This window comes from Zootoca vivipara, chromosome 10 (genome assembly GCF_963506605.1).
Source record: "Zootoca vivipara chromosome 10, rZooViv1.1, whole genome shotgun sequence".
In the NCBI taxonomy this organism is placed as follows: Eukaryota; Metazoa; Chordata; class Lepidosauria; order Squamata; family Lacertidae; genus Zootoca; species Zootoca vivipara.
In genome coordinates, this window is record NC_083285.1 from 59963629 (window position 1) to 59976143 (window position 12515).

General features: G+C 44.1%; 1 protein-coding gene across 3 annotated transcripts; it reads left to right on the forward strand.

Moving 5' to 3' along the window:
* Nucleotides 1-448: 448 nt before the first annotated feature.
* PYROXD1 (pyridine nucleotide-disulphide oxidoreductase domain 1) lies at nucleotides 449-12408 on the forward strand. Of its 3 annotated transcripts, none has more exons than XM_035127599.2 (12): nucleotides 449-657; nucleotides 1223-1303; nucleotides 2070-2189; nucleotides 3370-3498; nucleotides 4218-4291; nucleotides 5299-5459; nucleotides 6004-6104; nucleotides 7166-7304; nucleotides 8022-8134; nucleotides 9213-9335; nucleotides 10325-10462; nucleotides 11600-12408. In XM_035127599.2, exons 1-12 carry the CDS (start codon nucleotides 568-570, stop codon nucleotides 11846-11848), a joined length of 1518 nt encoding a protein of 505 aa, XP_034983490.2. In that variant the 5' UTR covers nucleotides 449-567; the 3' UTR covers nucleotides 11849-12408. The 3 variants fall into 3 exon arrangements, with proteins under 3 accessions (XP_034983490.2, XP_060135150.1, XP_034983489.2); XM_035127598.2 differs by having other exon boundaries at nucleotides 450-657; nucleotides 5299-5471; XM_060279167.1 differs by lacking the exon at nucleotides 3370-3498 and having other exon boundaries at nucleotides 5299-5471.
* The last annotated feature ends 107 nt before the right edge of the window (nucleotides 12409-12515 follow it).

Consider the following 12515-nt stretch of genomic DNA (forward strand, 5'->3'; position numbering starts at 1 on the left):
CCGGACTAGGACCTTGGGAGACCAGGGTTCCCATCCCCATTCAGCCATGAAACTCATTGAGTGACATTGGGACAATCACTGCCTCTCAGCCTAACCCAGGGGTTGGGGGGGGGTTAAATGAGAACCACCAGCACCACTTTGAGCTCCTTGGAAGGAAAAAAGGTGAGAAATACTGTATATTGCAAAATAAAAATAAAATCTGCAGCACTCAGCCTATGCTCAGAATCACCCTTCCCCTTGGCGACAATTTTCGTATCATCTATCCAATGCAAAGCTCGGCTTCCAAAGTCAATGAATATAAATCCAGTGCTTTAATCTCCCTTTGCTTTAAAGCCATAAATCTTCTGCGCTCTTTTAGTTGTAATATAAACGCATGACCATTGGGGGCAGCAGAGACTCGTATCTGTTCTTCGCGTCACGCCTCCTCAAGTGGGAAACGCCAAACGGAAGTTTTAAGAGCCTCGCGGCGACTCGTAGCCAGGCTGATTCCCAGCAACACCAAAGCAGCGGGTGAAGACCTGCCCAGACAAGGAGGAGGCCGGAGCCTCGCAGGCCCGAGACGCGGCTATGGCAGCTCAGTCGCCCCAGCTCGCTGCCCCGCGGAGCCGCTTCGTTGTGGTGGGAGGTGGGATCGCCGGAGTGACGTGCGCCGAGCGGGTAAAGTACTCTCCCTGCGCCTCAGAAATCACATACGCGGTCTCTGCGCATGCGGCCTCTGGCGTGACGTTTGCTGAGCGGCTGAAGTACCGTCCTTGCGTCTTTGCGCATGCGCCCTCTGGCCGTTTCCCTTCAACGCCCTTTTCCTACGGACACTTCCTGCTTGTTTCATAGATGTATAATGAGAAGAGGGAACAAAATAAAAAAAATTCCTTCTTCAGATAATGAGAAGGTGCTTTCCACGGCATGTTTCGGGTTCCCCATTAAAAGCAACAACGCAGAAATCAAGCATTTTAGTGTAACTTTGATTAAGCAGCAGTCTACCCATTCCTCGTCCCTCGGACAAGATCTGTCATGTTCCAGTTAATGACACAGCATGATTTAACATAGGCTTTTTCCTAGAACAGTAAGAAAGCTAAAAACTTTCCACTGTGTCTAAATAGGATCACTTGTTTCAGAGGTAGGAAGGGGTAGATTAATTTAAATAATTGTCTGTTTGGAAAAATGTAGGTGTGAGTTGCTCGTTTTAAAAATAACTTCTAATATTTTCTACCCTTTTGAACAGCTGGCTACAGAGTTTCCTTCTGATGATATTTTATTAGTCACATCATCTCCTCTTATAAAAGCAGTAACGAACTTCAAGCAGGTGAGAACAGAACTAATAACTGCTTCTTGGGGATTTGGGGATCAGGTGAAGTAATCTGTTGTAACCCTGTTTCAAGGGCCACTGCAGGCCCAGTTTTCCTGTAGTAGTGCCCACTTTTAATACTAGAACTTAGGGCCATTCAAAGAAAGTACTTCTTTGCATGGCACATAGATGAGCTGTAGGAAATTTGCTCCCATTGGATGTTCCAGTGGCCACCAACTTGGGCAACTTTCAAAGGCAAATCCACAGAGAACATTGACCACTAGCCATGATGGCAATGTTCTCTTTCCATTGTTGGAGGCAATATGCTTCTGAATAACGGTTGTTGGGAACAACACGTGAGGAGAGCATTGTTGCACTTTGTCCTGCTTGCATACTTCCAATTTAGAGCTAGTTTGTCCCTGGGATAACAGGGTGCTGGATGAAATTGGCCTTAAGGATGGGGTTTTTTTGTGTGTGTTCTCCATTGCAGCCATTGTTGCTGTTTGCAGGTCCCTGCAAATATCTAGGACTGGGAAAGCCTGAATTTCACCAGTTAACATGTAATCAGTAGCAGCATCCCACTGCAGTTGCAGCTGTCGGTCCAGCTATTGGGTAGGGGTGTGTGTTTTCGAACCAGACCTAAGGGAGTGGCATCTATGAAGGTTGCCTTCAGGGTTGACAAGAACCCGAGAGGTTCTTTGGTGCATTTGTGCATCAGTATATTTTGGTTAGGAGGTTGACTTGCAGCTGACAAATTGTTTTGTTTTGTTTTTGTATTTGACAGGTTTCCAGGACTTTAGAAGAATTTGACGTTGAAGAACAAGCAAGCAACATCTTAGAAAAACGCTACCCTAACATTAAGGTTATTCAGTCTGGAGTAAAACAGCTGAAGAGTGAAGAACATGTAAGAGGACCCTTCATCCTTTTGTCTTTTTTATCTGGAATGAGAAATGGCTTTCCCTTTCCAGGATGAGAGCGGAGATGTCTTGATATGACAAATCAAGTCTCATGTTGTAGACTCTGTCACCTCCAGATATTCCTGCACCAGTGGAGTCAGATCTATTAGGATATAGCCCTGTCAGTGGGACTTACACATGTGAACTGGTTTACAGTGGATAAAGATGAGACGGGAGCTGACTTTCATGCAGACATTAAGCAGGTTGTGGCAGAAACTGATACATGCACACAGGGGCACCCCCCCCCCCCCGGCTAGACCAGGAAGTTGAGGTTGGGGTTTCCAGAGTAGGTCTTTGATGCGGTGTGAGAAGCTGCTGTCGTTGGGAGCAGATATTGGCGAAGCAGTTGATACGCCAGACAGCGGTTGTTGAATTTCAATACCCAAGGAGATCCATTTTATTGCATCAAACCAGCTCTTACGAGCCAGGAGCATAGTCGAGTGCTTTGGAGAACATTTGCAGAACGTCCCACACTGCCACCCAGAGGAAAGGTTTTCCTATTTGTGTTCCTCTGTGATGAATTGACAGCCTGGATCTTAAGTGTTTGCTCATCCAGCTGCATTGGAAGCTGGCTAGCTTGCAGACTTGCTACTGAAGAAGTAGCTTTGGAGGGATTGTTGGTGAACTTCAAGAGGGGGAATGGTGCAAGGTATCGCAGGCAGGAAGTTCTTGCTGTTCTTTCTGGAGCTCTTTGGAGAACATGTGGAAAATTTGCTTCGGGTTCTTTTTTCCTAGCTTCTCTCGTTCCATTCTCCTGTGCACAAATGCTTCTGTTGCTTAAGCTCAAAAAGCATTGAAGCCGATCTGCACAGGACAATGGCAATTCTTCCTTGTTTCAATGTGAAACCACCCCATCATAGAACTGTAGAGTTGGAAGGGAGCACAAGGGTCCTCTATTCCAACCTCCTGCAATGTGGGAATCTTTTGCTCAACGTGGGGCTTGAACCCATGACTCTGAGATTAATGTAGAGTGAGGATGGGGAAACTTGGGTCCTTCCAACTGTACAATTCTATGAGTCTATGGTTTTTTTAAAAAAAGGATTTCTAGCCATATCAGTGATGTGCTGTTCTGGACCCTTCAAAGATATCCTTCTCTTCTTTCTTTTCCATTTTATAATGTGGTTGCAGAAAATAATCACAGAAGCCGGTCAGGAGTACATCTACGAAAAACTTTGTCTGTGTGCTGGAGCAAGGCCAAAGCTGATTACTGAAGGAAACCCCTTCGTGTTGGGAATCCGCGATACAGACAGCGCAGCGGTAATGCTGTTTGTGTGTTTTCAGCAGTCTCTGACACAGACATAGATGTATAAATTTGGTGAGGTCTAAGCCAGAAATAACCATGCAACACAAAGAGTGTGCCATGGTCATTCTCCCAGAACACAGAAAAAGAGAGAGGGTTTTTACTAGCTTAAAGTCAAAAGGGAGTGTTTCTAAGCAGGAGAGTTCTGCAGCATGGCTTAATGGAACAGAAATATTGGAAAGAAATGTAAAATGTGGAAAGAAAGACAACCACAAGAGAGAGAAAAGAGGATTTTGCACATACTTGTAGCCCAGATAGATAGCACTGCTTTTATTCAGCTATATAGTCTTGCACGGGAGCGGAAGGGAGCTCAGGCTTTAACAGCAGAGAGTTTTATTGCCCCCAAATAGGGAGCCGAGTAGTCCCCCTCCCTCTTTGTTTTAGCTGGTGATTAAATTTGGTTTGTTTGGGGGTCAAATGGGGTCAGCTCTGTTGCGATAACAGAGGAAGGGCCGCAGTTCAATGGTAGAGCATCTACTTTGTACATAGTATGTCCTGGGTTCAAATCCTGGCGACTCCAGTGGGACCGGGAGAGACTGTTGTTCATAACCCTGGAGAGTCACTGCCAGTCAAGGCTGATGATCCTAAGCTTGACGGGCCTATTGCATCACTCATTAGAAGACAGCTTCTTAGGTTTCTATAATGATCTATCTGTCTGTCTCTGTGTCAAGTGCAGGAATTTCAGAAACATCTGGCAAGAGCGAAAAGAATAACCATTGTGGGAAATGGCGGCATTGCCCTGGAATTAGTGTATGTAAATCTTCCTTCTTTTGAAAAATAAGTGAAGCTAAGAGCTTTACAGTGGTACCTCTACTTACGAATAACTCTACTTACGAATGTTTCTACTTACGAATGGAGCTCCGTCCGCCATCTTGGATGCAGTTTAGATAGGATTTTTTCTACTTACGAATTTTTTCTCTCAATGCATTCCTATGGGATTCGACTTACAATTTTTTTCGACTTACGAATGTGCGTTCGGAACGCATTAAATTTGTAAGTAGAGGTACCACTGTATTATTATTATTATTATTATTATTATTATTATTATTATTATTATTCTGGGAGCCACCCAGAGTGGCTGGGGAAACAGAGCCAGATGGGCAGGGTATAAATAATAGATGATGATGATGATTCCTATTACTACTATTACTGCTACTATCTCAGCTATAGATCTAATTTGTGCTGCTATTGTACATCCGTGCCTTTTTGGAACACTGAATGCAGTGTGAGAACTTAACAATTTTTTTAAAAAAATTTGCCAGGTTTGCACGTCACATGAAACTGTAGTTAAAATGAACTATGATTTAATGTGAAGTAGCCGTGCTGAAATCATGGCCACTTTGCTCCATCCCTGTTCCTGCAAGGAAACAAACCATGGTCTTTGGGGTGGTTTTTTAAATTGTCCAAACACAGGCTTCATAGCTTGTCCCTCTCCAAAACAAACCACGAGTGGAAGCCAGGGTTTCTAACTTGGCTTAGAATTTTATAGTTTGTTTGGAGAGAAACAAACTTGGAGGCCAGCTTTGAATGACACACCAAGTCAGGCCATGATTCCCAGCAGTGGAGGAGGAGCAAAGTACCTTGTGATTTCAGAAGCAAGCACTAGCCACTGCTTGCTCATGTTAAAAATAGTGACGTGTAAACCTGGTTGTTTTTTAATCTTTTTTCTTTTCTTAAAAAAAAACCCTCAAATGCCTTAATTACAGTAACACATCAGAAACAAAATAGCTTAAAAATAATAACAAAACTCTTTTCAGGTACGAAATCGAAGGTTGCGAAGTCATCTGGGCCATCAAAGACAAAGCGATTGGGAATACCTTCTTTGATGCAGGAGCAGCTGAATTCCTAATCCCAAAGCTGAGTGCCGTGAAACCGGAGCCTCGGATCGCTTGTAAAAGAACAAAATATACGGCGGCAGGTGGAGTACCCGGTACTGTAGAGCATCTTGGGCATTATAAAGTCGATCTTGCATGTATATTGGCTTATATTGTATGAAAGCCGTTGCACACTTCAAATATTTGCAAACTGTAAGAGATGAGGTAGCGTTGTGGCTGAGTTTGTGGAGTGGGAATAGCTGCTACAAGACCCAGGGTGGGAAGTTGGGTTGCACTCGTAATAAGTGAAGGTAAAGGACCCCTGGACGGTTAAGTCCAGTCAGAGGCAACTATGGGGTTGCAGCACTCATCTCGCTTTCAGGCCAAGGGAGCCGGGTTTGTCCACAGACAGCTTTCCGGATCATGTGGCCAGCATGACTAAATAAGAAGTACAGAAGGACCTTGTAAAGACCTCATCAGGGGCAACCCAGGCAGATGGGTGGCATATACATAAAATTATCATCATCATCATCATCAACCCTGCCCGGCTGAAGAGAGCCTGTATTGTCTTTGAACCCAGAAAATATATAGGCTGCCCGTACTTGCTCTATAGCATATGTTCTTATCTCTCTCCTCCTTGTCCCCCAGGAAGTAAGATAGAACAAAGTGCTGCAGCAAACCCAGGGGAAATCGGCAGCGCCTTAGGCCCTGACTGGCACGAAGGCTTATGTTTTAAGGGAGCAAAAGAGGTATGGCTGCTTATCCTAAACCCTTTGGGTGTTCCCCTGTGCCCCATTAACAATCAGGAGCTTTATATAAAGCCCTTCTGGCAGAGGGTGTTTACAGAAATAAGCTACATTACAAGTCAACATGCAGAATGTACCCCAAGTATGGGCTTCTTAACCGTTTTTAAAGAAGGGCAATCTGACCTTTGTTATAAAGACGAAATAAAATACTTTACTGATAACTCTGAAGAATGACAACTACCGAAATCACAGATTGGACTTTGGCAAGCTTAACGAGATTTTGTTTTTGTATTTTCTCTCTCTCTCTTTTTTGTAATTGTTATATATTGGAAATTAATAAAACTATATTTTTTTAAAAAAACAATCGTGACTGGGGGGTAGTGAGACCCTGGCCCTACCACTGCATCCCTGCTGCCTTTCTATACCTTTCTATACCTTGGGCAATACTGTCTGAAGAGGGGAGTCTGCTCTACATCCCTAGGCTCCCTCCTTGATTTAGAACAGGCACCCCCAAACTTGGCCCTCCAGATGTTTTGGGACTACAGCTCCCATCATCCCTGACCACTGGACCTGTTAGCTAGGGATGATGGGAGTTGTAGTCCCAAAACATCTGGAGGGCTGAGTTTGAGGGTGCCAGATTTAGAGGCATGATCAGCCATGACTCAATGGAGATACATTTTTGGACAGGAGCCGCAGAGTTTATCTAGACCTTACTTATTTAGTACTTACTTAGGGATTTTCAGAGTTACTTTTAGGGCATAGCCCTCATGAGGCAGTTTTCCTACATAGTGGTTAATAACCAACATTAAGAATACAACTTTTAAATCCAATATGCCAAGAAAGTTTTCAGAATAGCAGCATGTAGCTAATACCGTACCAGATCACACCATAAAAAATCAATTGAAATTGACTGGAAAGCACAGCTAAATTGACCGGAAAGCACAGCATCAGGAACGTTAATAAAATTTGGCACGAAACAAATGAGTTTAAGGCTCACACTGTAGGGGTTGCACATAACTAAGTAGGAAAGGCGTTATCAAATGCAATTATTTGTTATCTTTCAGCTGTCCCACAAAGTTCACATTGAAAGCCTGTGCGAGGTGAAGAAGATCTATCTCCAGGAAGAGTTCCAGCAGTCAGAGAAGGTGTCTCTGGCTTTCCCCAGAGTTCAGCTGGACGAGAGGAATGCAGAAATGGATGAAGGTAAAGTCTGTCAAGAAGAGTGCAGGGCACCTCAGGGTCTTATTTGCAGATAAAAGCATGGCTTACAAACTCCTCTCCCATTTGTGCCTGACCCCACCTGGCAGGTGGGCCCCAGAAGGTTGCACAGAATAGAGTGTTGCCCTCAGGGTGAAAGAGGTTCCTCATCCCTGGTGTCCATCTGTTGCTCTCCCATGTGTATTAACTTTGAAGGGTTTTTTTTTTTTTAAAAAAAAAAAGGCAAAAGACCCCTGGGCTGTTAAGTCCAGTCAGAGGCGACTATGGGGTTGCAGCGCTCATCTTGCTTTTAGGCCAAGGGAGCTGGCCTTTGTCCACAGACAGCTTTCTAGGTCGTGTGGCCAACATGACTAAACCACTTCTGGCGCAATGGAACACCGCGACAGAAACCAGAGCGCACGGAAACGCCGTTTACCTTCCTACCTGTTTATCTACTTGCACTGCTGTGCTTTTGAACTGCCAGGTTGGCAGGAGGTGGGACAGAGCAACAAGAGCTCACCCCGTTGCGGGGATTTGAACCGCCGACCTTCTGATCCGCAAGTCCAAGAGACTGAGTGGTTTAGGCTCCCCCCCCCCCGGTACTCCAGGGCAATCCTAGTGGAGGAGCAAATGAGTCTTAACACCTGGAAACTTCTGATTCTGTGCCTAATCCACATAACCTGGAAACTGAGTATTCACATGCCTGAACTTTCATTCTTCCAGAGAGGTGGCCGGTGTATGTTGAGTTGACCAGTGGGAAGATATATGGCTGCGACTTCATTGTCAGTGCAACCGGAGTCATTCCAAATGTCCAGCCATTCCTTGACGGTAATAATGTAAGGATTAACATTGAGAATATGAATTGGCTAGCTTTTTAAAGTACTACTAATATGAAATTTGGGGTGCGTAAGTCCCTTGAGGGATTGAGCTGTGCAGTATGCCGTTTATGGGTACCTTAATTTGAACCGAATGAACAAAATGTTATGCAACATAAGAGGGTCCCCATATCTTGTATTATTTGACTTGCTGTCTGTTCATTTTTGCTCCATCAATAGCACCCATTTCCTAGTACATAACATCAGTGTAACAGAGGGGGGGAAACTTTCCATACTCAAGGGCCACATTCCCTTCTGGACAGTCATTCGAGGGCCACATGCCAGAAGTAGGTTGAGCAACAGATATAACTTTTTACCTCTGTATCATAGGTTAGATTCTCTACACACTTGCACCACCCCCCCATTTGTAGGCTCCATTCTGGTAAGCTAGAGGCATTATCAGAGTTGAAGAACACATTCCAGCCAGGCCAGAACACTCAAGAAGTGTTCTTAAGAAATAAGGATGGTGAGGGCTCTAGCTTGAGTAGAGTCCCATGGGATCATAGACTTGTAGAGTTGGAAGGGACCAATGGTCATCTTGTCCAACCCCCTGCAATGCAGGACTCTTTTGCCTAATGTAGACCTTGAAGCCACAACCCTGAGATTAAGAGTCTCATGAGACCCAGAGGGCAGCATGTGGAACTTAACAAACCCCCTCATTCTGGGAGTCTGCATTTGGGAAATCTTTGCTCGTAGCACCACCTGTAGACTCGATGTTCTGTGTCCTTCCTGCAGTGTGGCCGCTAGTAAGCTCTGCCTCTTGTTTGTCAAACTGCGGTCTGAATATTTGGGGCAGTCAAGAGTCCTTGATGGGAGAGGATGTGTGGCCAGGGACTTGAGATCTTTCCAAGCGTGGCAGCTCTAAGGACTGGGATAGTGGTAGCTAAATTGGGATGGGCCAAAGGGGGTGGCTTCATCACAATACCCTTGAAAGACACATACAAGCCCCCGACCTCAGATCTTATTAAGACCAGCAAAGTTATGTCTTCCACCCACCCACCTTTTTGCAGAAATCTGCATTTACCTCTTAAATGTTTAGTTTGTTCTAGGTAAAGATGGGGGTCTGTCAGTGGACAAATACATGCACACTTCTCTACCAGATATCTATGCGGCAGGAGATATCTGCACTACGTCATGGGAGCCTAGTCCAGTTTGGCAGCAGGTAAGGCTCGGTGGTTTGAATCCCTGCGACAGGGTGAGCTCGCGTTGCTCGGTCCCAGCTCCTGTCCACCTAGCAGTTCAAAAGCATGCTAAGTGCAAGTAGATAAATAGGTACCACTCTGGCGGGAAGGTAAATGCCATTTCCGTGTGCTGCTCTGGTTCGCCAGAAGCGGCTTAGTCATGCTGGCCATATGACCTGGAAGCTGTCTGCGGACAAACGGCGGCTCCCTCGCCCTATAGAGCGAGATGAGCGCCGCAACCCGAGTCGTCCGTGGCTGGACCTAACGGTCAGGGGTCCCTTTACCTTTAAGGAAAATGTAGATGGTGATCCCTGTGTGGGTTTAATGAGAATTCTTCGTGGTAATTTAATCCCATCAGTGGGATATAATTAGCCTGGGCTTTTTTCTTGTTCACGTTGTCCTAAACACATTGTACATGTGACAGTTCAGTTAACAGAACAGAAGGGAATGCACACCTGCCTTAAGTATCAAACTTGGGGGTGGAATTGTTGGCCAAATCCACAGCTGGCCAAAGGACTTTGCCCCAGTTTGCAGAGGGACCCTAAATAAAGTAGCCAGAAGTCTCCAGGTGACTGTAGCAGCGATTTGTTGAGGCGACTTCTACAGCCGCCTGCAGAAACTCCTATTCCAGCCGCCTGTTGTCTGCCAATCTACAAGCTTCATTCATCTTCCATGTATCCTTGGGGCTGGAAAATGAGAAGTGAAGAGGAATAGGATTTTTATTTATTTGAATATCCCGGGAAAGGCATGACGAACAGGATCACTTCAGCCAGTGATGTTTTTTTTGTGTGGATCCCACATATAAGGGTAACTATCAATGCTTCCCATATTTTTAGCAAGGGCCATACTTTTATAGTAGCTCTCTGATAAGCTGAGCACTTGAGATTGGGCTCTAGGAAAACATGCTGATTGTTCTAAAACACTTGCTTGCAATCTTGGTGCATTGATTCCCATATCCTTCTTTTTTCAGATGAGGCTTTGGACCCAGGCTAGGCAGATGGGGTGGTATGCTGCAAAATGTATGGCTGCTGATACTTTAGGGGAACCTACAGACATGGACTTTTGCTTTGAACTCTTTGCTCATGTGACAAAGTTTTTCAATTACAAGGTAATGAACTGTGTATAAACGACTGCAATGATTCACTCTTTTGGAATGGCTTGATTGCAAGGGATTCCGTTTTAATTCTGCAGAAAGCTACCACACCTAGCTTTCTCTCTGCACTGATGAGCAGCACACTAACTGGCTTCCATTTTTTCCTAGCATGTAGCACACACTGTTTCAGAGTAAAATACTGGACTGCAAGATGTCCAGAGACTGCTTTCTGTCAGTACAGTATATGGTCCTACAAAATGAGCAACTTAGCTCAAGGAAATCCATCCATAAGCAGCAGTGTCTGGTTAGCACTGAACTTGCCATGTTTAGGAATTCATAAATGCAGAGTACTCTCTACCAGTTATTACCCTTGAAGTGTCTTCATATAGCTTGCCTCAAAATGCTGTAATCCAGATTCTTCTATTTCCGAAATACAGGTGAAACTCGGAAAATTAGAATATCGTCGAAAAGTGCATTTATTTCAGTAATGCAACTTATTTTTTATTTTTATTTTTATTTTTACAAATGCTTTCTTTTGGAAATTCCACAGTATTAAAAGAAAGTTACAATAATACAAAAATAAACAAAAATAAACATCGCTATTACATTTCATTAATTACATTCCATTTATAATTGACCCACCTAATGACAAATAATTACAATTACAATAAATAAAGGCTTGATATATCTTGCTTTGCATGTCATCCATCTATCCCACATATTGGTTTCACCTTTTAAGTTGCGTTACTGAAATAAATGCACTTTTCGCCGATATTCTAATTTTCCAAGTTTCACCTGTAATTGCAATTAATTACTGCAGGTATGATTGTATATTGCCCTACTAATATTGCCTAATCTTCAATAGCAGTAGGTTTAGATTTCCATAGGTAGGCCATGATTTGTGAGTGCTATATCACTGTCTCACTTGGGAAATATGCACAGCTCAATTCCTCGCGATAGCAAATCTCGAGAGTACATTTATGCAGCTAAATCTAATTTCACCACACGGAGCTTCCTTTGTAAAAGATGCAGAGGCTATTCTTAAGGCAGACCCAAAGCAAATCAGTACTAGAGTAACTAGATTAAGACAGAGGGCTCTTTTCTGCACTACTTGCACTCTCAAGACTACACCTTATTTTCCCATTCCCCCAGGTGGTGTTGCTGGGAAAGTACAACGCGCAAGGGTTGGGCTCAGACCATGAACTGATGCTGAGGTGCACTAAAGGCCAGGAGTTCGTCAAAGTCGTGATGCAGAATGGGCGCATGCTGGGAGCAGTATTGATTGGAGAAACAGACCTAGAAGAAACCTTTGAAAACCTGATTCTCAACCAAATGGATCTGTCACGCTATGGGGAAGATCTTTTGGATCCAAGGATAGACATAGAGGATTACTTTGACTGAACATAAAAAAGTGTCTGTGACTACTTTTTTAAAAATAGAATAAGAGATAAGGTTCCCCTAGGCCAGGCATCCCCAAATTGCGGCCCTCCAGGTGTTTTGGCCTACAACTCCCATGATCCCTAGCTAACAGGACCAGTGGTCAGGGATGATGGGAATTGTAGTCCAAAACATCTGGAGGGCCAAAGTTTGGGGGTGCCTGCAGCCTAGGCCGACTACACACATAAGGATAGATGGTTGCAATTACCTAATAAACCATGGTTGTGGGTGCTGTCAGGCTCTGCTGCTAAACATGGTCTACCAACATTCAAGCACTGTAAAGCGCACTGAACTGTGGGGAAGTGTATTCTGGCATTATCTAGTACAGACTTAAGAGGAGGCACCGTAAAGTTCAACCTGATAAGGTTAAGCCACCTCTTGTGTAATATATAAGGTTCAGCGGGGCTTACATATTGAATAATTTGTATTTTTCTTGCATCATGCAAAGCAGCTTACATAAACAGATGTAAAATAAAAGATTCAATTATTTGCAGTTTAAAAATTATAGGCATAATTTAGCCAAAGTTTAAGCATTTTGAAATGCCTTTTTCTTTAACAGCTGTGCTCCCCCCCCCCAAAAAAAAAGGTTTGGGAAGTGCTGAAACTCTGGATAGATTGTGACTATCTCCCA

Excerpts from the sequence above, each read along its gene's own strand:
- PYROXD1 (XM_035127598.2), top strand. The coding sequence starts at position 568 with ATGGCAGCTCAGTCGCCCCAGCTCGCTGCCCCGCGGAGCCGCTTCGTT. Across the intron at positions 1,304-2,069 it reads CAGTAACGAACTTCAAGCAG|GTTTCCAGGACTTTAGAAGA; the intron begins GTGAGAACAGAA and ends TGTATTTGACAG. Across the intron at positions 10,463-11,599 it reads CAAAGTTTTTCAATTACAAG|GTGGTGTTGCTGGGAAAGTA; the intron begins GTAATGAACTGT and ends CCATTCCCCCAG.